General features: G+C 44.5%; 1 protein-coding gene across 3 annotated transcripts in view; it reads right to left on the reverse strand.

Annotated features, from left to right (window-relative positions):
* The window catches only part of frmd3 (FERM domain containing 3), an 89,707-nt gene that overhangs the window by 7,838 nt on the left and 54,314 nt on the right, over positions 1-27,555 (reverse strand). Inside the window, exons 5-14 of one of the 3 annotated variants that reach the window (XM_090237018.1) lie at positions 25,750-25,847; positions 22,601-22,724; positions 18,868-18,955; positions 17,120-17,208; positions 16,948-17,011; positions 16,726-16,758; positions 8,479-8,567; positions 6,697-6,771; positions 5,638-5,706; positions 5,403-5,527 (exon numbers count right to left, since the gene is read on the reverse strand). In XM_090237018.1, the coding sequence (XP_090093144.1) occupies positions 5,403-5,527; positions 5,638-5,706; positions 6,697-6,771; positions 8,479-8,567; positions 16,726-16,758; positions 16,948-17,011; positions 17,120-17,208; positions 18,868-18,955; positions 22,601-22,724; positions 25,750-25,847 (854 nt within the window). Of the gene's footprint in view, positions 571-5,402; positions 5,528-5,637; positions 5,707-6,696; positions 6,772-8,478; positions 8,568-16,725; positions 16,759-16,947; positions 17,012-17,119; positions 17,209-18,867; positions 18,956-22,600; positions 22,725-25,749; positions 25,848-27,555 lie in introns of those variants that run through there. The other 2 variants (XM_036979418.2, XM_090237017.1) reach the window with 2 other exon arrangements.

The following is a 27,555-nucleotide window of genomic DNA, read 5'->3' on the forward strand; positions in this document are numbered from 1 at the left end:
CCCAGCTCCTCACCCAGCTCCTCAACCAGCTCCTCAACCAGCCCCTCACCCAGCTCCTCACCCAGCCCCTCACCCAGCTCCTCAACCAGCTCCTCACCCAGCTCCTCACCCTGCCCCTCAACCAGCTCCTCAACCAGCTCCTCACCCAGCCCCTCAACCAGCTCCTCAACCAGCTCCTCACCCAGCTCCTCAACCAGCTCCTCACCCAGCCCCTCACCCAGCTCCTCACCCTGCCCATCAACCAGCTCCTCAACCAGCTCCTCACCCAACTCCTCAACCAGCTCCTCACCCAGCCCCTCACCCAGCTCCTCACCCAGCTCTTTAACCAGCTCCTCACACAGCCCCTCACCCAGCTCCTCACCCAAGTCCGCCGGCTGCCGCAAGACACCCCCACACCCCAGAGGGTCCCTGACTCCCAACCCAATATCTGCCTCATTCCTCTGCTCCAGAAGCTCCATGGCTACTTTGCTCCCCCGTTAACTCTGACCCGGCAGCGCCTCGACTCCCACACACACTGACTGACTGTCCTCTGAGCTCTGCACCAGGTTTAACACGCATACACACACAACTCTCCCAGATGACTTCAATGTCAGCAGCGTTAACAAAGACAGGGCATTAGGGGTGGATCATCCCAAAAGCAGGAGGGCCTATTTTTACACCCCTGGTCTTGCAGAGAGGGCCAGCTAATCTCTGGCTGATTAGGGCCAGAGAGGCTAGGATAAAGGGGGGCTAGAGACGCTAGGAGAGAGGGGGGCCAGATTGGCAAGGAGAGAGGGGGGCCAGAGAAGCTAGGAGAGAGGGGGGCCAGAGAGGCAAGGAAAGAGGGGGGCCAGAGAAGCTAGGAGAGAGGGGGGCCAGAGAGGCTAGGAGAGAGGGGGTTCAGAGAGGCTAGGAGAGAGGGGGTTCAGAGAGGCTAGGAGAGAGGGGGGCCAGAGAGGCTAGGAGAGAGGGGGGCCAGAGTAGCAAGGGGAGAGGGGGGCCAGAGAAGCTAGGAGAGAGGGGGGTCAAAGAAGCTAGGAGAGAGGGGTGTCAGAAAGGTTAGGAGAGACGGGGGCCAGAGAGGTTAGGAGAGAGGGGGGCCAGGGGAGCTAGAAAGAGAGGGGGGTCAGGAAGGTTAGGAGAGAGGGGGTCCAGAGAGGTTAGGAGAGAGGGGGGTCAAAGAGGCTAGGCGAGAGGGGTGTCAGAAAGGTTAGGAGAGAGGGGGTCCAGAGAGGTTGGGAGAGAGGGGGGCCAGAATGGCTTGGTAGAGAGGGGGGTCAGAGATGATAGGAGAGAGGGGGGTCAGAGCGGATAGGAGAGAGGGGGGGCAGAATGGCTTGGTAGAGAGGGGGGTCAGAGAGGATAGGAGAGAGGGGGGGGCAGAAAGGTTAGGAGAGAGGGGGGCAGAGAGGGGGGGCCAGGGAACCTAGGGAGAGAGGGGGGCCAAGGGGGCTAGGGAGAGAGGGGGCCCAGAGACGCTAGGGAGAGAGGGGGCCAGAGGAGATTACTATGTCTCATTCCCACACAAACACATACATGTTCACATACTGTTATATTACCCATTCATGCTGATGCATATGAAGGGGTTTATATTTCTAAAACCCCCTTAGGGTTATCAATTTAACAATCAAATGTATTTATGGAGCCCTTTTCAAACAAGCGGATATCACAAAGTGCTTATACAGAGACCCAGCCTAAAACCCCAGAAAGCAAGCAATGCAGATGTAGAGACACGGTGGCTAGGAGAAACTCCCTAGACAGGCAGGAACCTAGAGAGGAACCAGGCTCTGAGGGGTGGCAAGTCCTCTTCCAGCCAGTCAGCCGACCAGCCAACCCGGCCCTGTGTAGTGGCCCTCAGTGGCCCTGGGGTAGACTAGACAGGCTGTGCTAGTCAGTCATAGGAGGCCTACAGAGACTACAGAGGCTCAGGGTCTATAGGCCTGGTCAACACCAACACCTGCTGCTGGTGACTGCTTCCTGCTCCGGCCCAGTCATTCGAGAGGACAGATGAAATGGCCACTCTGGTAGTTCTTTAAAACCCAGCCAAGATCATTTTTTCCCGGCAGGCATATGCTGTAAATTGTCCCGCAGGATGGTGGATAAGAAGTTGAGTGAGTGAGAATAGAGTCCTATGCGTGTAATAGCGTAATGCCCTAAATGGGAATGTGAAAGAGGGACGTTTGTGTGTATGTGTGTGTGTGTTAGAATCCAGGGGGTAACACCTCGGGGGTATAACTCAGAGGTAGAGACAGGCCCCCTGGATGTCTCCGGATACCTCACCCCCGCTGACAGATGGCAAACACTAAGTATTTTAAAAAACAAGTTCAGTTCAGTGGCGTAGACAGAAATCCGTTGGTGTGTGGGCCTGCAGAAATGTTTGGGGAAACAGCTAACATCCTGCAATGCTACACATTGTGCATAGATGAACATTTTCAGTTTTATAACTAATCTCATACTATTCTACACATTTTAACATGAGGCTGAGAGAAAATGTTGCTTTTTTAAAGCTAATGTCCTGTAATTCCACACATTTTGCCATGGGGCAAAGAGGAAAGTGTGCAGTTTTATAGCTAATTAAAGCTACAATATACGTGTGTGGACTGTGATAAAGGCACTGGTTTATCAGCTGTGTTGATTGCTAAATGAACTAATGAAATAGGCAGTGGCCTGGTACATATATAGCTATAGAAGCACAGGGACATATGCCTCAGTCATATTGGTGGCTAATTGGGGGTGTGGCTTTCAGTTAATTATTTTTAGCCACCCATCCCATGAGAGTGAATGTCATTTTTGTTAATCTGAATGTCATTCCAGTGCACTGCTTGCTTTGACTTCTATCTGATGTGTTTGCATGTTTAGATAACACTGACAAGTAGAGGACATCAAAAAAATATATGTCTGATTGGCCCACCCATACATAGAGTGGCTGGTTCAGGTTTCTGCCCTCTCTCCTCTCCTCCTTCCCCCTATCTCCATCCCCCTCTCCCCTTTGCTCTTCTTCCCTCTCTCCTCGCCTCTCTCTTCTTCACCTCCCCCTCTCTTTCTTCCATCTCTGTTCCCCCCCAAGGGCAGGTCTGGTCAGACAGCCTCCTGGGGATAAACTGATCCTAGGCCAGTGTTAAGCCAGAGTGTCAGCAGTAGAGCTGATGGATTCGGCTCTGTGTTCCCTCGGCAGAACACTCTTATACTGACCCCTATACATACCACCAGCCTGTCAGTCCTAGTCTGGAACAACTAACGACCACTATACATAACAACTAACGACCACTATACATAACAACTAACGACCACTATACATAACAACTAACGACCACTATACATAACAACTAACGGCCACTATACATAACAACTAACGACCACTATACATAACAACTAACGACCACTATACATAACAACTAACGACCACTATACATAACAACTAACGACCACTATACATACTACCAGCCTGTCAGTCCTAGTCTGGAACAACTAACGACCACTATACATAACAACTAACGACCACTATACATAACAACTAACGACCACTAAACATAACAACTAACGACCACTATACATAACAACTAACGACCACTATACATAACAACTAAGGACCACTATACATACTACTAGCCTGTCAGTCCTAGTCTGGAACAACTAACGACCAGTATACATAACAACTAACGAACACTATACATAACAACTAACGACCACTATACATAACAACTAACGACCACTATACATACTACTAGCCTGTCAGTCCTAGTCTGGAACAACTAACGACCACTATACATAACAACTAACGCCCACTATACATAACAACTAACGACCACTATACATAACAACTAACGACCACTATACATAACAACTAACGACCACTATACATAACAACTAACGGCCACTATACATACTACTAGCCTGTCAGTCCTAGTCTGGAACAACTAACGACCACTATACATAACAACTAACGACCACTATACATAACAACTAACGACCACTATACATAACAACTAACGACCACTATACATAACAACTAACGACCACTATACATAACAACTAACGACCACTATACATAACAACTAACGACCACTATACATAACAACTAACGACCACTATACATAACAACTAACGGCCACTATACATACTACTAGCCTGTCTGTCCTAGTCTGGAACAACTAACGACCACTATACATAACAACTAACGACCACTATACATAACAACTAACGACCACTATACATAACAACTAACGACCACTATACATAACAACTAACGACCACTATACATAACAACTAACGACCACTATACATAACAACTAACGATCACTATACATACTACCAGCCTGTCAGTCCTAGTCTGGAACAACTAACGACCATTATACATAACAACTAACGACCACTATACATAACAACTAACGACCACTAAACATAACAACTAACGGCCACTATACATAACAACTAACGGCCACTATACATAACAACTAACGACCACTATACATAACAACTAACGACCACTATACATAACAACTAACGACCACTATACATAACAACTAACGACCACTATACATACTACCAGCCTGTCAGTCCTAGTCTGGAACAACTAACGACCACTATACATAACAACTAACGACCACTATACATAACAACTAACGACCATTATACATACTACCAGCCTGTCAGTCCTAGTCTGGAACAACTAACGACCATTATACATACTACCAGCCTGTCAGTCCTAGTCTGGACAAACTCCACCTTATACCATTTACAGGACAAGAGGCACCAGCTTCTATGTCACACATAAACCAGCCTACCGTTTACAAGCCATCTATTGTACTGTATATCTGAGGATGAGACTAACAGGAGGTTTAGTAAACAAAGTAATAGAGACTGCTGTATCTCACACACACACACACACACACACACACACACACACACACACACACACACACACACACACACACACACACACACACACACACACACACACACACACACACACACACACACACACACACACACACACACACACACACACACACACACACACACACACACACACACACACACACACACAGCCCCCTTTGAGCTAAACAAATATGTTCTAATTAAGTTACTGTTAACGCTAACCCTAGCTTGGGTCCTAGGTCTGTTTCCGTGATGTCATGGTGCACTTCCGTGACTGGTCATTACCAGCATGGTGTCCTCAGGGAGGCTCATGGGAGGTGTATTTTTAGCTCTGTGATTGGAGTCTCCAGGGAAACGAGGCTTACCGTAGCATCAGCTTCTCAATTTACACTCCAACTCCGAGAGTTGGATACCTAACAGCTGTCATTGGAGACCAAGCAAACCCAAGGATGCGGCCGGTATGTGTGTATGTGTGTATGTGTGTATGCATGCATGCGTGTATGTATTATTTGCCTGAGTGTGTGTGTGTGACTGCGTGCTCTTACCATTGTCTGCCGAGGTCTCTTCATACTCATTGGTGGAGGGCAGTGCTGGGACAAGAGGCTCCATGTTTATGATCAGGTTTTTGTGGCTCAGTGAGTTGAAGCTTCTGCTCTGCCCAAAGTGTAACCTGAAACATGGTATAAACAGCACTTGTTATCTGATTTGCCACACTAAACACACATTTTCCTGGTATGTGGTTCTAACTACATGACAGTGAGGTTCAGTTCTCTCTCTCACCGATGCACCTCCGGTGGCTCTCTCTGGATCTTGGAGCTGGCTTCGATGACTTCTTTTGCAACTCTTCCACTAAAGAGAAAACCAAAATGTCATTTTGGAGAACCCAATAAATGACTTTGTCTAGGTGTAGTTCTACAGGGTGACTTTGTCTAGGTGTAGTTTTAAAGTGTGACTTTGTCTTGGTGTAGTTTTACAGTGTGACTTTGTCTTGGTGTAGTTCTACAGTGTGACTTTGTCTAGGTGTAGTTCTACAGTGTGACTTTGTCTAGGTGTAGATCTACAGTGTGACTTTGTCTAGGTGTAGTTCTTCAATGTGACTTTGTCTTGGTGTAGTTCTACAGTGTGACTTTGTCTAGGTGTAGTTCTTCAGTGTGACTTTGTCTTGGTGTAGTTCTACAGTGTGACTTTGTCTTGGTGTAGTTCTACAGTGTGACTTTGTCTTGGTGTAGTTCTACAGTGTGACTTTGTCTAGGTGTAGTTCTTCAGTGTGACTTTGTCTTGGTGTAGTTCTACAGTGTGTACTGTATCATACAGGGTAAAGTTACACCAAAGCAGGAAATCAACCTTAATCCAAACATTGTCCCCAAACCTGAGATCATATCAACATGTTATACAGTATGTTACCTAGACCTAGTCCATATTGGGGGAAAAACATGACTTTTACATTTTAATTTTAGCAGACGCTCTTTCAAATGCGACTTACAGGAGCAATTATGGTTAAGGGCCTTGCTCAAGGGCACATCAGCAGATGTTTCAACTAGTCGGCTTGGGGATTCAAACCAGCAACATTTTGATTTACCGGCCCAATGCTCCAACCGCTAGGCTACCTGCGGACTTGAACCAATTCATTCTCTATAACAAATAACCCAGCCCTTAAGCTAAATTAAGCTAAATTGCTTGAGCACTTATCCAGCTGCTGAAATGAAGAGATACGTAGCATGTAAGCCATGTTAAATGCTTTGGGAAATGATCAAACAATACATAAGTCTAGGGGCATTTATCTGGACACAGCTTGGCTTAGTAAGGCTCAGTGACACAGCCAAGCATTCAATGTCGCACCTGTACCGAAACCTGCTTCCCTTGAAGAAAATATTACTGCTGGACACAGTCTTGATCTGGCTTGACTTTGCACATCTGTCAAAGAGACGGAGATAATTGTTTGTTGAGTAAGATGGCACATTGATTCATTAGTTATATTTGGCATTTAGGAACTCATAGGACTTGACAGGTATCCAAATGTAATGTTTGTTTCAGTCTAGTTAGTTCTGTCAAAAAGGACCTCATAGGACTTTACAGGTATCCAGTCTAGTTGGTCCTGTCAAAAAGGAACTCATAGGACTTTACAGGTATCCAGTCTAGTTGGTCCTGTCAAAAAGGACCTCATAGGACTTTACAGGTATCCAGTCTAGTTGGTCCTGTCAAAAAGGAACTCATAGGACTTCACAGGTATCCAGTCTAGTTGGTCCTGTCAAAAAGGAACTCATAGGACTTCACAGGTATCCAGTCTAGTTGGTCCTGTCAAAAAGGAACTCATAGGACTTCACAGGTATCCAGTCTAGTTGGTCCTGTCAAAGGTTAATGTGTGCCAGGACAGCACTTCACAGTTCTCTCTTTGACTGCCATTTTCTAAATTCAATTCAGTCTCATTTGATTAACGAGCTCTGATCTGACATCCAAACCTGCCTCACTGCTGAGGAACAGGGAAACTCGAGCCCCCAGGAGCCAGAAAAAAGGGCCAGTGCTGTCTGTCTTTCCAACCCTCCACCCCTCCCATCCAACCCCATCCATCCATCCATCCATACAGCCAGTCACACTCATAACTCTGGATTAAACTACTGACAACAGCAGTCTGCAGCCATAAATCAACCTGGCTAGTTCCTACGCGCACACACACACATACGCGCACAGACAAACACACACACACAAACACACACAGCCATGTCTTACTATACTTGTGAGGAATTTTTGGGGACCAACAATTGATTCCCATTCAAAATCCTGTTTTCCTGCCACCAGAGACTTTGGGTTCGCACCCAGGCTCTGGGCACAATTGGCCTAGCGTCGTCCGGGTTAGGGAGGGTTTGGCCGGTAGGGATATCCTTGTCTACTCGCGCACCAGCGACTCCTGGCGCTGGGCGCAGTGCACGCTAACCAGGTCGCCAGGTGCACAGTGTTTCCTCCGACACCTTGGTGAAGCTGGCTTCCGGGTTGGATGCGTGCTGTGTTAAGAAGCAGTGTGGCTTGGTTGGGTTGTGTTTAGGAGGACGCATGACTTTCAACCTTCAACTCCCGTACGGGCTCGGGAGAGACGAAGAGATGAGACAAGATAGTAACTACTAACAATTGGATACCACGTAATTGGGGAGAAAATGTGGTAAAAAAAATAAAATAAAATAATAATAATTATCCTATTTTCCCTAAGCGCTACTCCTTACCTTAACTTGAACCCTAATCTTAACCATAACCCCTAACCTAACCTCTACAAGTGAGGACCGGGAAAATGTCCTCACTTCTCTGAATTTGAGTTGGTTTGCTATTCTTGTGAGGACTTCTGATACTTACAAGTATAGTAAAACATGTACACACACACACACACACACACACACACACACACACACACACACACACACACACACACACACACACACACACACACACACACACACACACACACACACACACACACACACACACACACACACACACACACACACAGTCTTGTACAGCTAACCTTGTGTGGGGACTTCACAAGAATAGTTAAACACGTCCAAACACACACACAAGTTCCACCTTTGATAGAGAGATTAATATGAGAGTGTTGCAGTGTTTTGTGGGACTCACTTGTAAAATGCTTGGTTCTCCACCCCACACTTCCACAAATGTTTACACGCCGCTGGGGTAGAGGTGTGGAACGTCAGCACCAGTTTCTTCTGCAGAGAGATAGAGTGAGAAAAAGAGAGAACGAGAGAGGGGTGGAGAGAGAGAACAATAGAAAGAGAGAGACAGAGAGAGACAGACAGACAGACAGAGAGAGAGAGAGCGAGAGAGATAGAGAGAGAGACCGATAGAAAGAAAGAGAGAGAGAGAGGGAGAGAGAGACAGACAGACATACAGACAGACAGAGAGAGAGAGAGAGAGAGAGAGAGAGAGAGAGAGAGAGCGAGAGAGAGCGAGAGAGAGCGAGAGAGAGCGAGAGAGAGCGAGCGCGAGAGCGAGAGCGAGAGAGAGAGAGAGAGAGAGAGAGAGAGAGAGAGAGAGAGACAGACAGAGCGTGAGAGAGAGCGAGAGTGAGAGAGAGACAGAGAGAGAGAGTGATGGAAGGAGACGAACAAAGCAGAGGAAGACAGTGAATTAGGACGAGGCATCCAACAAAGTGCTGAACATGCTGAGAGTGAGCTGTGCAAAGTGCTGACCCAGACCTACACCCAGCCTGTTAGGGAGATGTGGAGGTGGAGAGCAGAAGACTTGTGCACTACCAGCACTAAGCAGCACTTAAAAGGCCTCGGGTGTGAGGGAGTTTATGGGCAGAGCTGGGGATAAGAGGGGGATCAATTCCAGTAACAGTCCAGTTATCTGCTCTGTGTCTGGTAATATGAGACGGCAGATCAATGGTATCCGCAGCATTACAGAGCACAGAGCAGATCCAGAGCCTGACAGCAGAGATCAAAGACACAGACGTTCCCTGACCTGGACAGACTTAACCACTGTAACACTAATACTGACAGAGACTTAACCTCTGTAACAATGGAACATTAATACTGACAGAGACTTAACCACTGTAACACTAATACTGACAGAGACTTAACCACTGTAACACTAATACTGACAGAGACTTAACCACTGTAACAATGAAACACTAATACAGACAGAGACTTAACCACTGTAACAATGTAACACTAATACAGACAGAGACTTAACCACTGTAACAATGTAAAACTAATACAGACAGAGACTTAACCACTGTAACACTAATACTGACAGAGACTTAACCACTGTCACACTAATACTGACAGAGACTTAACCACTGTCACACTAATACTGACAGAGACTTAACCACTGTCACACTAATACTGACAGAGACTTAACCACTGTAACAATGTAACACTAATACAGACAGAGACTTAACCACTGTAACACTAATACTGACAGAGACTTAACCACTGTAACAATGGAACACTAATACTGACAGAGACTTAACCTCTGTAACACTAATACTGACAGAGACTTAACCACTGTAACACTAATACTGACAGAGACTTAACCACTGTCACACTAATACTGACAGAGACTTAACCACTGTCACACTAATACTGACAGAGACTTAACCACTGTCACACTAATACTGACAGAGACTTAACCACTGTAACAATGTAACACTAATACTGACAGAGACTTAACCACTGTAACACTAATACTGACAGAGACTTAACCACTGTAACAATGGAACACTAATACTGACAGAGACTTAACCACTGTCACACTAATACTGACAGAGACTTAACCACTGTCACACTAATACTGACAGAGACTTAACCACTGTCACACTAATACTGACAGAGACTTAACCACTGTAACAATGTAACACTAATACTGACAGAGACTTAACCACTGTAACAATGGAACACTAATACTGACAGAGACTTAACCACTGTAACACTAATACGGACAGAGACTTAACCACTGTCACACTAATACTGACAGAGACTTAACCACTGTAACACTAATACTGACAGAGACTTAACTACTGTAACAATGGAACACTAATACTGACAGAGACTTAACCACTGCCACACTAATACTGACAGAGACTTAACCACTGTAACAATGTAACACTAATACAGACAGAGACTTAACCACTGTAACAATGTAAAACTAATACAGACAGAGACTTAACCACTGTAACACTAATACTGACAGAGACTTAACCACTGTCACACTAATACTGACAGAGACTTAACCACTGTCACACTAATACTGACAGAGACTTAACCACTGTCACACTAATACTGACAGAGACATAACCACTGTAACAATGTAACACTAATACAGACAGAGACTTAACCACTGTAACACTAATACTGACAGAGCCTTAACCACTGTAACAATGGAACACTAATACTGACAGAGACTTAACCTCTGTAACACTAATACTGACAGAGACTTAACCACTGTAACACTAATACTGACAGAGACTTAACCACTGTAACAATGGAACACTAATACTGACAGAGACTTAACCACTGTAACACTAATACTGACAGAGACTTAACCACTGTCACACTAATACTGACAGAGACTTAACCACTGTAACACTAATACTGACAGAGACTTAACCACTGTAACACTAATACTGACAGAGACTTAACTACTGTAACAATGGAACACTAATACTGACAGAGACTTAACCACTGTCACACTAATACTGACAGAGACTTAACCACTGTAACAATGTAACACTAATACAGACAGAGACTTAACCACTGTAACACTAATACTGACAGAGACTTAACCACTGTAACAATGGAACACTAATACTGACAGAGACTTAACCACTGTAACACTAATACTGACAGAGACTTAACCACTGTCACACTAATACTGACAGAGACTTAACCACTGTCACACTAATACTGACAGAGACTTAACCACTGTAACACTAATACTGACAGAGACTTAACCACTGTAACACTAATACTGACAGAGACTTAACCTCTGTAACAATGGAACACTAATACTGACAGAGACTTAGCCACTGTAACACTAATACTGACAGACGTAACCACTGTAACACTAATACTGATAGAGACTTAACCACTGTAACAATGGAACACTAATACTGACAGAGACTTAACCACTGTAACAATGGAACATTAATACTGATAGAGACTTAACCTCTGTAACAATGGAACACTAATACTGACAGAGACTTAACCAGTGTAACAATGGAACATTAATACTGACAGAGACTTAACCACTGTAACAATGGAACACTAATACTGACAGAGACTTAGCCACTGTAACACTAATACTGACAGACGTAACCCCTGTAACACTAATACTGACAGAGACTTAACCACTGTAACACTAATACTGACAGAGACTTAACCACTGTAACAATGGAACATTAATACTGATAGAGACTTAACCACTGTAACAATGGAACACTAATACTGACAGAGACTTAACCACTGTAACAATGGAACATTAATACTGATAGAGACTTAACCTCTGTAACAATGGAACACTAATACTGACAGAGACTTAACCTCTGTAACAATGGAACACTAATACTGACAGAGACTTAGCCACTGTAACAATGGAACACTAATACTGACAGAGACTTAACCACTGTAACACTAATACTGACAGAGACCTAACCACTGTAACATTAATAATGACAGATACTTAACCACTGTAACAATGGAACATTAATACTGACAGAGACTTAACCACTGTAACACTAATACTGACAGAGACTTAACCACTGTAACAATGGAACATTAATACTGACAGAGACTTAACCACTGTAACACTAATACTGACAGAGACTTAACCAATGTAACACTAATACTGACAGAGACTTAACCACTGTAACACTAATACTGACAGAGACTTAACCACTGTAACACTAATACTGACAGAGACTTAACCACTGTAACAATGTAACACTAATACAGACAGAGACTTAACCACTGTAACACTAATACTGACAGAGACTTAACCACTGTCACACTAATACTGACAGAGACTTAACCACTGTAACACTAATACTGACAGAGACTTAACCACTGTCACACTAATTCTGACAGAGACTTAACCACTGTAACATTAATACTGACAGAGACTTAACCACTGTAACACTAATACTGACAGAGACTTAACCACTGTAACACTAATACTGACAGAGATTTAACCACTGTAACACTAACACTGACAGAGACTTAACCACTGTAACAATGGAACATTAATACTGACAGAGACTTAACCACTGTAACACTATACTGACAGAGACTTAACCACTGTAACACTAATACTGACAGAGACTTAACCACGGTAACAATGGAACACTAATATTGACAGAGACTTAACCACTGTAACACTAATACTGACAGAGACTTAACCACTGTAACACTAATACTGATAGAGACTTAACCACTGTAACACTAATACTGACAGAGACTTAACCACTGTAACACTAATACTGATAGAGACTTAACCACTGTAACACTAACACTGACAGAGACTTAACCACTGTAACAATGGAACACTAATACTGACAGAGACTTAACCACTGTAACACTAATACTGACAGAGACTTAACCACTGTAACAATGGAACATTAATACAGACAGAGACTTAACCACTGTAACACTAATACTGACAGAGACTTAACCACTGTCACACTAATACTGACAGAGACTTAACCACTGTAACAATGGAACACTAATACTGACAGAGACTTAACCTCTGTAACAATGGAACACTAATACTGACAGAGACTTAGCCACTGTAACACTAATACTGACAGACGTAACCCCTGTAACACTAATACTGACAGAGACTTAACCACTGTAACACTAATACTGACAGAGACTTAACCACTGTAACAATGGAACATTAATACTGATAGAGACGTAACCACTGTAACAATGGAACACTAATACTGACAGAGACTTAACCACTGTAACAATAGAACATTAATACTGATAGAGACTTAACCTCTGTAACAATGGAACACTAATACTGACAGAGACTTAACCAGTGTAACAATGGAACATTAATACTGACAGAGACTTAACCACTGTAACAATGGAACATTAATACTGACAGAGACTTAACCACTGTAACACTAATACTGACAGAGACCTAACCACTGTAACATTAATAATGACAGATACTTAACCACTGTAACAATGGAACATTAATACTGACAGAGACTTAACCACTGTAACACTAATACTGACAGAGACTTAACCACTGTAACAATGGAACATTAATACTGACAGAGACTTAACCACTGTAACACTAATACTGACAGAGACTTAACCACTGTAACACTAATACTGACAGAGACTTAACCACTGTAACACTAATACTGACAGAGACTTAACCACTGTAACAATGTAACACTAATACAGACAGAGACTTAACCACTGTAACACTAATACTGACAGAGACTTAACCACTGTCACACTAATACTGACAGAGACTTAACCACTGTAACACTAATACTGACAGAGACTTAACCACTGTCACACTAATTCTGACAGAGACTTAACCACTGTAACATTAATACTGACAGAGACTTAACCACTGTAACACTAATACTGACAGAGACTTAACCACTGTAACAATGGAACATTAATACTGACAGAGACTTAACCACTGTAACACTGTCAGTATTAGAGACTTAACCACTGTACACTAATACTGACAGAGACTTAACCACGGTAACAATGGAACACTAATACTGACAGAGACTTAACCACTGTAACAATGTAACATTAATACAGACAGAGACTTAACCACTGTCACACTAATACTGACAGAGACTTAACCACTGTAACAATGGAACACTAATACTGACAGAGACTTAACCTCTGTAACACTAATACTGACAGAGACTTAACCACTGTAACAATTGAACACTAATACTTTCCTATAAGACTGAACACCTTACCCTAAAAATAAGATTTGGTGATGAATTCCCCCATTCCAATGCTGTTACACTTTGCTTATATTCCAAATGGCATCCAATTCTCTATATAGTGGACTACAACCAGAGGGGCCCAGGTCAACAGTCGTGCACTATAAAGGGAATAGGGTGCCATTTGGTATGCTGCCGGTGTCACAGTCTAAAATGTATTAACCTGCTGTTGCACTGATACTGTAAACGAGTGTAAGGAGGATTTATACATCTGGAGGTTCGGGGTGGTCAGCCACTGCTTCAGCACACAGTGAAGTGGTTATCATACATGTGCGGCAGTGACCATGTGTGTGTTCAGCTAGCAGGACGGTGTGCGTGTTAAACACACGTTCAGGGGAGTTTCCATGGGATCACAACAAGTGTTAAACATGTTCAATGGAACATGTTCTCCGTGAGAAGTTGGCAGAGATGAGGGCAGAGTGAGATCATGCAGTGGCACAGGGTATAAACTGTTCCAGGAAGAGCGAGACTGCGGATCGATGCATGATTAAATCATAATAAGATACACCTTACTGCACTAGGCACGCACGCACACGCACACGCACACGCACACACACACACACACACCAAGGGAAACAAACAGTTCAGCAAACCGCCAAACTGTTTAATAAGTAATTAAGGATATTAAACATGTATTACATAATAAGACATAATAAGATTTGACGGATGTATTTCTTTTCTGAAGTACAGCGAGCCGTCACAGGGTGCTCCATGCTATTGGTTGATGATGGTCAAACCAAACGCTCCTGCACCACCAAGACCAAAGAGCAGTCCAACAAAAAGCCAAGCAGTCAAATCAAATGAATCAAACCCAACCCACACAACAACCTGGGGGAGCGAAGAACAGAGAGGTTCTTCGTGGTGTGGAGAATGTGAGAAGGTTTGGAAGGGGTCGGCATTGGGGTGTTGGGGGGGATGCAATGGTGTGTGTGAGTGTGTTTACTCACCAGCGATGGATATGTACACACAGAGAGAAGAGACAGAAACACAAAGATAAAACTGCATCTTCAGCCAGACAGACCAACAGACTACAAGCGAAATGAGCTGCCATAATGCTGTCTGAAATGAGCTGCCATAATGCTGTCTGAAATGAGCTGCCATAAAGCTGTCTGAAATTAGCTGCTATGAAGCTGTCTGAAATGACATGTCCAGCTGTTGATTTAGATCTTTGCTTCAACCCATGGGTTGCTCAGAGTACACCCACCTGGTTTATGTCACTCATTGCTCAGAGTGCACCCACCTGGTTTATGTCACTCATTGCTCAGAGTGCACCCACCTGGTTTATGTCACTCATTGCTCAGAGTACACACACCTGGTTTATGTCACTCATTGCTCAGAGTGCACCCACCTGGTTTATGTCACTCATTGCTCAGAGTACACACACCTGGTTTATGTCACTCATTGCTCAGAGAGTGCACACACCTGGTTTATGTCACTCATTGCTCAGAGTGCACACACCTGGTTTATGTCACTCATTGCTCAGAGTGCACACACCTGGTTTATGTCACTCATTGCTCAGAGTACACACACCTGGTTTATGTCACTCATTGCTCAGAGTGCACACACCTGGTTTATGTCACTCATTGCTCAGAGTACACACACCTGATTTATGTCACTCATTGCTCAGAGTGCACACACCTGGTTTATGTCACTCATTGCTCAGAGTGCACACACCTGGTTTATGTCACTCATTGCTCAGAGTGCACACACCTGGTTTATGTCACTCATTGCTCAGAGTGCACACACCTGGTTTATGTCACTCATTGCTCAGAAAGTGCAAACACCTGGTTTCCCCAAAAACAGCAGACATTCAGGACCAAATTGAATGTTTTAGTGAGAGGACAATGCACCTGTGTGTGTGTGTGTGTGTGTGTGTGTGTGTGTGTGTGTGTGTGTGTGTGTGTGTGTGTGTGTGTGTGTGTGTGTGTGTGTGTGCGCGTGCATGCGTGCGTGCGTGTGTGTGATTATAAAGCAGCAGGCTAATCCGTGAGACTGGACTGAACATTAACTACAGCTGAGCATCAATGTATCTGTCTAGATCTCAAGCATTGAAGCAGGACAGGCAGCCGATGGCAGAGTGGAACTACAGCCCAGACAGAGATAATCGCCAATAGAATGATAGAAGAAAGATCTCTTTAAGAGAGTCCATTACATCCATTGAATGGCTCACAAAGACTCTCTGTGGTACATGTCAGCTGGCTAAACACCACGTATTACTACAAATCACTACTCAAACAAGCACAATGTCATGTAGAATGTAGAATGACTTTGGGGCTCCGATTAGACTATAGTTCCATTCTTTTTTGATGACATCCTACTAGTTAATTTTAGGCATGGGAGATGTCATGGCAGGGGTGTGGGGTTAGACATTGTACACCCACCATGTTACAGTGCATCCTGCCCGTGAGAGAGATCTGAAAGTGCAACAAATGACTCTCACACTCAGTCTCACATTAGAAATCCAGACATTCACACTCACACAGTAGTAGAACATAGAGACACAGGAAGTGACTAATATTATACGACAGAGTTATGTTGGGGGAAAATCTCTGGTAGGAAATATATTTTTGTGTTTGCAAACACAAAGAGATGTTGTGACGTACCTCTTTCTGAATTCCAATGACATAGAATGTTTTCCCCTCAAACTTCAGTTTGTTGACATCAGCCCTAGAATAGTAAACGATGGCAATTATGAGACTGAAGAATCACACCACCACTGTTCTGGTAGTGAAGAGGTCATAGGTTAGAGGTTATTGGTGAGAGGTGAAGGATTACCATTTGAGCAGGTGGATTCTCTTGTTTCCCTGGAACACCACAAACCCAGTGGCTGTAAATCCCAGGAAGGCTGTGGATCCTGTGAAGTCCTGCAGACACACACAACAAAGCTCTGTGAAGGTAGAAGTTACCCATGTATACCAATCAGGCATTCACAGACAGCTGCCGAGGAGGTGATCTCAATGTTTATCACCGTCGAAGGCTGAAAATGACTTGTCTTGACTACACGCCATTCCAATGCAAGCCTCACTGTCATACAGTCATGTATCGGCTTCCGAAAACAAATCCCTCATTCATGCATGAGTTTTCTGAACTGTTGGTTGCTCATGTCAAGAGCTTTGTGATTTATATCTCTAAATGAAAAGCACTCTACAATTTATAGTATTATTATGATTAACCACAGATCTAGGATCAGATAAGCTCCCCCCAATCCTATCCTTATCAAATAAGGGGATTAAATAATATCTGACTCTGGACCAGAGGTTGGTGGAATCGTCTACCTGCCTCTTACCAGATCACAGGCTGAGAGGCAGCAGAACTTGGGATTTTGGGATAGAGGAAGACTGTCAGCAAGTGAAGTGTTGTTGCCATGGCAATGGCTACTCTACAAAAATTGTTCCCATAGACTTCTACAATCCAAATGTATGTAAAACGTACAGATAATTCAAATCCATGGGAACGTATGATAGATAATCCTCTTGATAACATATGAACCAAAGCATATTTGATACAGTAGATTCCTGCCAAGAGTATACTACTGTAACTACTGTATCACCACATGCAACCTCCCTATGCAGCACAGTAAACATGTAGTCTGCTCACATCAAACATTCAAACCGAATTGATTTCAATTTCTCTGCCAATCGTTGTTGATTTCACACGCCTTCCTTTTTCTTTCTGATTGGATGGTTTGTCTATCTGTTGAACTCTGTCTCCTTCTGCTTGGACAGTGTGTTTCTTAATGAGTGGAACATGACAGCTGTGATGGAAGCTGTTCCTCTGCTCCCCTCTCTTCCTCTCTGGCTGCAGTAAATGGATGGTGATACACTGACTCAGGCTTAAGCCACAGCTGCAGTTCATTCCTGAATTAAAAGGTTTTATGACAGAAGCAGAACAGATGAGCGAATCCTCAAACAAAATAAATTAAATATCTCCTTTAATCAGCTTAGAGTGCTTTGATACCCTGGCTGTCAGAGTTTTCCATTCACACAGTGAGTCACTATGGCTGCGTTTACACAGGCAGCACAATTCTGATATTTTTTCCACTAATTGGTCTTTTGACCAATCACATCAGATCTTTTCATATCAGATTTTTTTTTGGAGCTGATCTGATTGATCAAAATACCAATTTGTGAAAAAAAGATCAGAATTTGTCTGCCTGTGTAAACTCAGAGCCAGAGAGGATGAGAGGGAAGCAGAGGAACACAGTCTCGATCACAGCCGTCATGTTACACTCATTAAGAAACACACTGTCCAATCAGAAGGAGACTGAGTTCAACAGATAGACAAACCATCCAATCAGAAAGAAAAAGGAAGGTGTGTGAAATCAACAACGATTGGCAGAGAAGTTTAAATCAAATTGGTTTGAATGTTTGATGTGAGCGGACTACATGTCAATTTGGACTGACAACTCAATGCAAGCTGTTTAATCAATCGTACAATCATTGATTCTAAGTCACAGATGCTACACTGGAATAAAGGACATGGAAATAAAGGTGAGAGTTCGAGGGAGAAGTGGTGTGCGGTACTTTGCAGGGGTGAGGGTCCACTCCGTATGTCTCCAGGTTGTGTGCCCTCTGGAGGAGATGAAGCTCGGCCACAGCAGAACACTGCCCCCTGTGGGACAGGAGAACAGTTAGTAGCAAACCTGCAGGCTGGTTGAACACCATGGGTGTAACAGACATGGGGCAGAAGTTATTACCCCAATAGAAACCACTTTGTGTTTGAGGTGAGTGCTCCATAAACACAAATCATGTCTGTCAGTGCTAAAGTAATGTCTGAGAAATATAACTATAATGTAGAAGGATATTCTAATGCTAGCTTTACATTTCTCTTGTTGTCGTTAGCTCAGTGTTAGCCCATCTCCAGATTACCAGAGATGTTGCTCAGCAGCTTGTATTTGGAGTAATGAGTCTTTGCTTATGTTCATTAGTTGAAGTGGTGCTTGGCAAAGCACCTAGGTGACGCATGCTGCTTCTCTGCTGTTGGCTCTAAATCAACCTGCCTGAGTCTCAGTTTATATTATAACACCTGTAAACACAACCCTCTGGTCCCAGCCAGCCCTCTGGTCCCAGCCAGCCCTCTGGTCCCAGCCAGCCCTCTGGTCCCAGCCTGCCCTCTGGTCCCAGCCAGCCCTCTGGTCCCAGCCAGCCCTCTGGTCCCAGCCAGCCCTCTGGTCCCAGCCAGCCCTCTGGTCCCAGCCAGCCCTCTGGTCCCAGCCAGCCCTCTGGTCCCAGCCTGCCCTCTGGTCCCAGCCAGCCCTCTGGTCCCAGCCAGCCCTCTGGTCCCTGTCCCAGTTACATCATCTGGGACAGGGACATGGGATCAGCAGTGGCTTTATGTATGTGTCTGCATGTGTCTGTATATGTCTGTATGTGTCTCCATGTGTCTGTATATGTCTGTATGTGTGTCTGTATGTGTTTCTGTACATGTGTCTGTATGTGTCTGTATGTGTCTGTATGTATCTGTATGTGTCTGTATGTGTCTCCATGTGTCTGTATGTGTCTGTATGTATCTGTATGTGTCTGTATGTGTCTCCATGTGTCTGTATGTGTTTCTGTATGTGTGTCTCCATGTGTCTGTATGTGTCTGTATGTGTCTGTATGTGTCTGTATGTGTCTCCATGTGTCTGTATGTGTTTCTGTACATGTGTCTCCATGTGTCTGTATGTGTCAGTATGTGTCTGTATGTATCTGTATGTGTCTGTATGTGTCTCCATGTGTCTGTATGTGTGTCTGTATGTGTTTCTGTACATGTGTCTCCATGTGTCTGTATGTGTGTCTGTATGTGTTTCTGTACATGTGTCTCCATGTGTCTGTATGTGTCTGTATGTGTTTCTGTACATGTGTCTCCATGTGTCTGTATGTGTCTGTATGTGTTTCTGTACATGTGTCTCCATGTGTCTGTATGTGTCTGTATGTGTTTCTGTACATGTGTCTCCATGTGTCTGTATGTGTCTCCATGTGTCTGTATGTGTCTGTATGTGTCTCCATGTGTCTCCATGTGTCTGTATGTGTTTCTGTACATGTGTCTGTATGTGTGTCTGTGTCTGTTTGCATGTGTCTGTGTCTGTGTGTGCCTGTGTGTCTGTCTGCTTGTATCTGTAAGTGTGTCTGTATGTGTCTGTGTGTGTCTGTGTGTGTCTGTGTGTGTCTGCGTGTGTCTGTATGTGTCTGTGTGTGTCTGTGTGTGTCTCCGTGTGTCTCCATTTGTCTGCGTGTGTCTGCATGTGTCTGCGCGTGTCTGTATGTGTGTATGAATGTGTGTCTGTTGGTGTCTGTTGGTGTGTCTGTGCGTGTGTCTGTGTGTGTCTGTATGTGTGTCTGTATGTGTGTCTGTCTGTGTGTCTGTCTGTGTGTGTCTCCATGTGTCTCCATGTGTCTGTGTGTGTCTCCATGTGTCTCCATGTGTCTCCATGTGTCTGTATGTGTCTCCATGTGTCTCCATGTGTCTGTATGTGTCTCCATGTGTCTGTATATGTCTGTATGTGTCTCCATGTGTCTGTATGTGTCTCCATGTGTCTCCATGTGTCTGTATGTGTCTCCATGTGTCTGTATGTGTCTCCATGTGTCTGTATGTGTCTCCATGTGTCTCCATGTGTCTGTGTGTGTCTGTATGTGTCTGTATGTGTCTCCATGTGTCTGTATGTGTCTGTATGTGTCTCCATGTGTCTGTATGTGTCTCCATGTGTCTGTATGTGTATCCATGTGTCTCCATGTGTCTGTATGTGTCTGTATGTGTCTCCATGTGTCTCCATGTGTCTGTATGTATCTGTATGTCTCTCCATGTGTCTGTATGTGTCTCCATGTGTCTGTGTGTGTCTGTATGTGTCTGTGTGTGTCTTTGTGTGTCTGCGTGTGTCTGTATGTGTCTGTGTGTGTCTCCATGTGCCTGTGTGTGTCTCCATGTGCCTGTGTGTGTCTCCATGTGTCTGCGCGTGTCTCCATGTGTCTGTGTGTGTCTGCGTGTGTCTGTATGTGTCTGTATGTGTCTGTGTGTGTCTGTGTGTGTTTCCATGTGTCTCCATGTGTCTGTGTGTGTCTGCGTGTGTCTCTATGTGTCTCCATGTGTCTGTGTGTGTCTGTGTGTGTCTCCATGTGTCTCCATGTGTCTGTAGGTGTCTCCATGTGTCTGCATGTGTCTCCATGTGTCTGTATGTGTCTCCATCTGTCTGTATGTGTCTCCATGTGTCTGTGTGTGTCTGCATGTGTCTCCATGTGTCTGCATGTGTCTCCATGTGTCTCCATGTGTCTCCATGTGTCTGTGTGTGTCTGCATGTGTCTCCATGTGTCTCCATGTGTCTGCATGTGTCTGCATGTGTCTCCATGTGTCTCCATGTGTCTGTGTGTGTCTGCATGTGTCTCCATGTGTCTCCATGTGTCTGTATGTGTCTCCATGTGTCTGTGTGTGTCTCCATGTGTCTCCATGTGTCTGCGTGTGTCTCCATGTGTCTCCATGTGTCTGCATGTGTCTGTGTGTGTCTCCATGTGTCTGCGTGTGTCTGTGTGTGTCTCCATGTGTCTCCATGTGTCTCCATGTGTCTGTGTGTCTCCATGTGTCTCCATGTGTCTCCATGTGTCTGTGTGTGTCTGCGTGTGTCTGTATGTGTCTGTGTGTGTCTCCATGTGTCTGTGTGTGTCTGTGTGTGTCTGCGTGTGTCTGTATGTATCTGTGTGTGTCTCCATGTGTCTGTGTGTGTCTCCATGTGTCTGTGTGTGTCTGTATGTGTCTGTGTGTGTCTGCGCGTGTCTCCATGTGTCTGTATGTGTCTGTGCGTTTCTCCATGTGTCTGCGCGTGTCTCCATGTGTCTGTGTGTGTCTGCGTGTGTCTGTATGTGTCTGTGTGTGTCTGTGTGTGTCTCCATGTGTCTGTGTGTGTCTGGGTGTGTCTGTGTGTGTCTCCATGTGTCTGTGTGTGTCTGCATGTCAGAGATATGGTTAGATCAGCTGCTGGAGTCGATGACGTGTTTTACAGTTTCGCTTCAGTGGTGTTTGCACTATTTATGATGTGCTGGCAAAGAATTATAAAATGCAGGTGTAGCGAAAAATTCAGAAGGTTGTAAAACCACCTGGGACCCTATTTCTGTTTAATAGCAGCTGAGAAGAAGAAGAGAGGAAGTCAGTAAAATCTGAGTAAAATTCTGCTTATGTCATGATGCCAACTTAGTGTTTACAGTGGATGCTGTTGTATTCAGGTGTCAAGGTGTTTCAGTGTTGTAGTTGTTAGACACTGTAGTTGTTAGACTACAAATCCCACAATACCTCAGCTCGTTCTTGTGAATATCGATGATCTTCCTCTCCAATTTAAGCGACTGCTTGGGGAACAGTTTGAAGTCTTGGATGTAGTCTGGCGGGTGTTCGTCTTGGTCATAGTCCCCTAGTTCAGCTGGGAAGGGTTATGACATGGTTAGCAGAGGGTTATGAAATGGTTAGCAGAGGGTTATGAAGCGGTTAGCAGTGGTTATGACATGGTTAGCAGAGGGTTATGAAGCAGTTAGCAGTGGTTATGAAATGGTTAGCAGAGGGTTATGAAACGGTTATCAGAGGGTTATGAAATGGTTAGCAGAGGGTTATGAAGCGGTTAGCAGTGGTTATGAAGCGGTTAGCAGAGGGTTATGAAGCAGTTAGCAGTGGTTATGACATGGTTAGCAGAGGGTTATGAAACGGTTATCAGTGCAATGTACCTGTAGCTTTATTACAGGCTTATCCTGCAGCTAACACACATCACTTTACTAACAGCCTAACAAAGTATACATGGGGACTCGTTCTCATTAAACAGCAGTACTGATAACGACCAGCAGGAGGCCCGGTGCTTTAACTACGTCAGTTAGGCTGTGTCCCAAATGGCACCCTATACCCTACATGGTGCACTACTTTTAACTGGCTGGGCTCCCTAGAGAGGAGAATATGATGAAGTGAGCTGAGGTAGCTATGGATGTGTCCCAAATGGTACCCGGTTCCCTATTTAGTGCACTACTTTTCACCAGGGCGCCATTTGGGACGCATATATAGCTACCTCAGCTCACTTCATCATATTCTCCTCTCTAGGGAGCCCAGCCAGTCAAAAGAGTAGGGGCTAAGATATACTGTATGTTGTAACAGACATGGGGATTAGTTAGTGATATGACATAGTTCAATCCTTTTGGAACCCACATCAAACACTACCAGCCTGAGCCTCTCACTGTGCTGTTAATTGGCACCGTGGAGTTGTTCAGGGATGGTTGGATGTGTGTCAGCTTAAGTGTTGAGGTCTATTACTCTGGGCTGCTGTCAGGTTGTATTACTCTGGGCTGCTGTCAGGTTGTATTACTCTTGGCTGCTGTCAGGTTGTATTACTCTGGGCTGCTGTCAGGTTGTATTACTCTGGGCTGCTGTCAGGTTGTATTACTCTGGGCTGCTGTCAAGTTGTATTACTCTGGGCTGCTGTCAGGTTGTATTACTCTGGGCTGCTGTCAGATTGTATTACTCTGGGCTGCTGTCAGGTTGTATTACTCTGGGCTGCTGTCAGGTTGTATTACTCTTGGCTGCTGTCAGGTTGTATTACTCTGGGCTGCTGTCAAGTTGTATTACTCTGGGCTGCTGTCAGGTTGTATTACTCTTGGCTGCTGTCAGGTTGTATTACTCTTGGCTGCTGTCAGATTGTATTACTCTGGGCTGCTGTCATGTTGTATTATTCTGGGCTGCTGTCAGGTTGTATTACTCTGGGCTGCTGTCAGGTTGTATTACTCTGGGCTGCTGTCAGATTTTATTACTCTGGGCTGCTGTCAGATTTTATTACTCTGGGCTGCTGTCAGGTTGTATTACTCTGGGCTGCTGTCAGATTTTATTACTCTGGGCTGCTGTCAGGTTGTATTACTCTGGGCTGCTGTCAGGTTGTATTACTCTGGGCTGCTGTCAGGTTGTATTACTCTGGGCTGCTGTCAGGTTGTATTACTCTGGGCTGCTGTCAGGTTGTATTACTCTGGGCTGCTGTCAAGTTGTATTACTCTGGGCTGCTGTCAGGTTGTATTACTCTGGGCTGCTGTCAGGTTGTATTACTCTGGGCTGCTGTCAGATTGTATTACTCTGGGCTGCTGTCAGGTTGTATTACTCTGGGCTGCTGTCAGGTTGTATTACTCTTGGCTGCTGTCAGATTGTATTACTCTGGGCTGCTGTCAGATTGTATTACTCTGGGCTGCTGTCAGATTTTATTACTCTGGGCTGCTGTCAGGTTGTATTACTCTGGGTTGCTGTCAGGTTGTATTACTCTGGGTTGCTGTCAGGTTGTATTACTCTGGGATGCTGTCAGGTTGTATTACTCTGGGCTGCTGTCAGGTTGTATTACTCTGGGCTGCTGTCAGGTTGTATTACTCTTGGCTGCTGTCAGATTGTATTACTCTGGGCTGCTGTCAGGTTGTATTACTCTGGGCTGCTGTCAGGTTGTATTACTCTGGGCTGCTGTCAGGTTGTATTACTCTTGGCTGCTGTCAGGTTGTATTACTCTGGGCTGCTGTCAGGTTGTATTACTCTGGGCTGCTGTCAGGTTGTATTACTCTGGGCTGCTGTCAGGTTGTATTACTCTGGGCTGCTGTCAGATTGTATTACTCTGGGCTGCTGTCAGGTTGTATTACTCTGGGCTGCTGTCAGGTTGTATTACTCTTGGCTGCTGTCAGGTTGTATTACTCTTGGCTGCTGTCAGATTGTATTACTCTGGGCTGCTGTCAGATTGTATTACTCTGGGCTGCTGTCAGATTTTATTACTCTGGGCTGCTGTCAGGTTGTATTACTCTGGGTTGCTGTCAGGTTGTATTACTCTGGGTTGCTGTCAGGTTGTATTACTCTGGGCTGCTGTCAGGTTGTATTACTCTGGGCTGCTGTCAGGTTGTATTACTCTGGGCTGCTGTCAGGTTGTATTACTCTGGGCTGCTGTCAGGTTGTATTACTCTGGGCTGCTGTCAGGTTGTATTACTCTTGGCTGCTGTCAGATTGTATTACTCTGGGCTGCTGTCAGGTTGTATTACTCTGGGCTGCTGTCAGATTTTATTACTCTGGGCTGCTGTCAGGTTGTATTACTCTTGGCTGCTGTCAGATTGTATTACTCTGGGCTGCTGTCAGGTTGTATTACTCTGGGCTGCTGTCAGGTTGTATTACTCTGGGCTGCTGTCAGGTTGTATTACTCTGGGCTGCTGTCAGGTTGTATTACTCTGGGCTGCTGTCAGGTTGCATTTCTCAGGTTGCATTTCTTCTCTCAAGTTGTATTGCTCTGCTGCCGGAAGCGTTTGAGTAGGGATGAGAGATCTCAGCTTGGAGAGTAGGGCCGGGGTTCAGATCGTTTGAGAAGGTACTCGTACTAATGAGCCAGGTATCACAGCGGATCTATTGTTCATTCCTGTGCATGTAAATGAGAGTTTTGATGTCACAGCGGGGCTCACCCTGTACAATACAGGCCCCCAGGTAGGCTGCGTCAGCGAAGGGGCACAAGAGACGACCGTGGTAGACGTCCCTCTTCAGCTGCAGATAGAGTAGATACCTGCACAGAGACGCATACAGGGGTCAACCACAGATACTGTGCCTGCTTATAGACACATGGTTACTCAAGATACACTGTAGCCTGCCTTGCTGAATGCATAAAGTGCCTTCGGAAAGTGTTCAGACCCCATACCTTTATCCATATTTTGTTACATTACAGCCTTATTCTAAAATTAATTAAAGTACTTTTCCCCCCTCATCAATCTACACACAATATATACCCCAATCTGATTTTTTTTTGCACATTTATAAAAAATAATAAATAAAATAAATAAGTATTTACATAAGTATTCAGACCCTTTGCTATGAGACTCAAAATTGAGCTCAGGTGCATCCTGCTTCCATTGATCACCCTTGAGATGTTTCTACAACTTGAACGGAGTCCACCTGTGGTAAATTCAATTGAATGGACATGATTTGGAAAGGCACACACCTGTCTATATAAGGTCCCACAGTTAACAGTACATGTCAGAGCAAAAAGCCAAGCCATGAGACAGGATTGTGTCGAGGCACAGATCTGAGGAAGGGTACCAAAAAATGTCTGCAGCATTGAAGGTAACCCAGAGTAACCCAAAGAACACAGTGGCATCCATCATTCCTAAATGGAATTAGTTTGGAACCACCAAGACTCTTCCTGTATCTGGCCGCCCAGCAAAACTGACCAATCGGGGGAGAAGGGTCTTTATGGTAGAGTGGCCAGACAGAAGCCACTCCTCAGTAAAAAGCACATGACAGCCCGCTTGGAGTTTGCCAAAAGGCACCTAAAAAGGACTCTCAGACCAGGAGCGGAACACTGTATGCTGGAAAACACCCGGTTTGTTATTTTTGATCAAAACTGATAAACAAAATTCTCTGGTCTGTTGAAACGAAGATTGAACTCTTTGGCCTGAATGCCAAGAGTCACATCTGGAGGAAAATTGGCACCAACCCTGCAGTGAAGCATGGTGGTGGTAGCATCATGCTGTGGGGATGTTTTTCAGCAGCAGGGACTGGGAGACAAGTCATGGAAAGATGAACGAAGCAAAGTACAGAGAGATCCTTGATGAAAACCTGCTCCAGAGTGCTCAGGACCTCAGACTGGGGCAAAGGTTGACCTTCCAACAGGACAATGACGCTAAGCACACAGCCAAGACAATGCAGGAGTGGCTTCGTGACACATCTCTGAATCTCCTTGAGTGGCCCAACCATAGCCCAGACATGAACCCAATCAAACATCTCTCGAGAGACCTGAAAATAGCTGTGCGGCGAAGCTCCCCATCCAACCTGACAGAGTTTGAGAGGATCTGCAGAGAGGAATGGGAGACACTCCCTAAATACAGGTGTACCAAGCTTGTAGCGTCATACCCAAGAAGAATCGAGGCTGTAATCGCTGCCAAAGTTGCTTCAACAGTACCGAGTAAAAGGTCTGAATACTTATGTAAATGTGATATTTCAGTTTTTTATTTTAACAGATTTGCTCAAATTTCTAAAACCCATTTTATTCTTTGTCATGATGGGGTATTGTGTGCAGATTGATGAGGGAAAAAAACGATGTAATCCATTTTAGAATAAGGCTGTAAAGTAACAAAATGTGGAAAAAGTCAAGGGGTCTGAATACTTTCCGAATGTCAAACTAATGATCAAAGTTAATCATCATAATTGTCACACTTTACATGACATGAATGGTCTTCAACACAAGTATAATTTATAAACAACATTGTATGGTGGTA

The sequence above is a fragment of the Oncorhynchus mykiss genome, chromosome 6 (assembly GCF_057628025.1).
Source record: "Oncorhynchus mykiss isolate SJ-2025 chromosome 6, ASM5762802v1, whole genome shotgun sequence".
Lineage (NCBI taxonomy): Eukaryota > Metazoa > Chordata > Actinopteri > Salmoniformes > Salmonidae > Oncorhynchus > Oncorhynchus mykiss.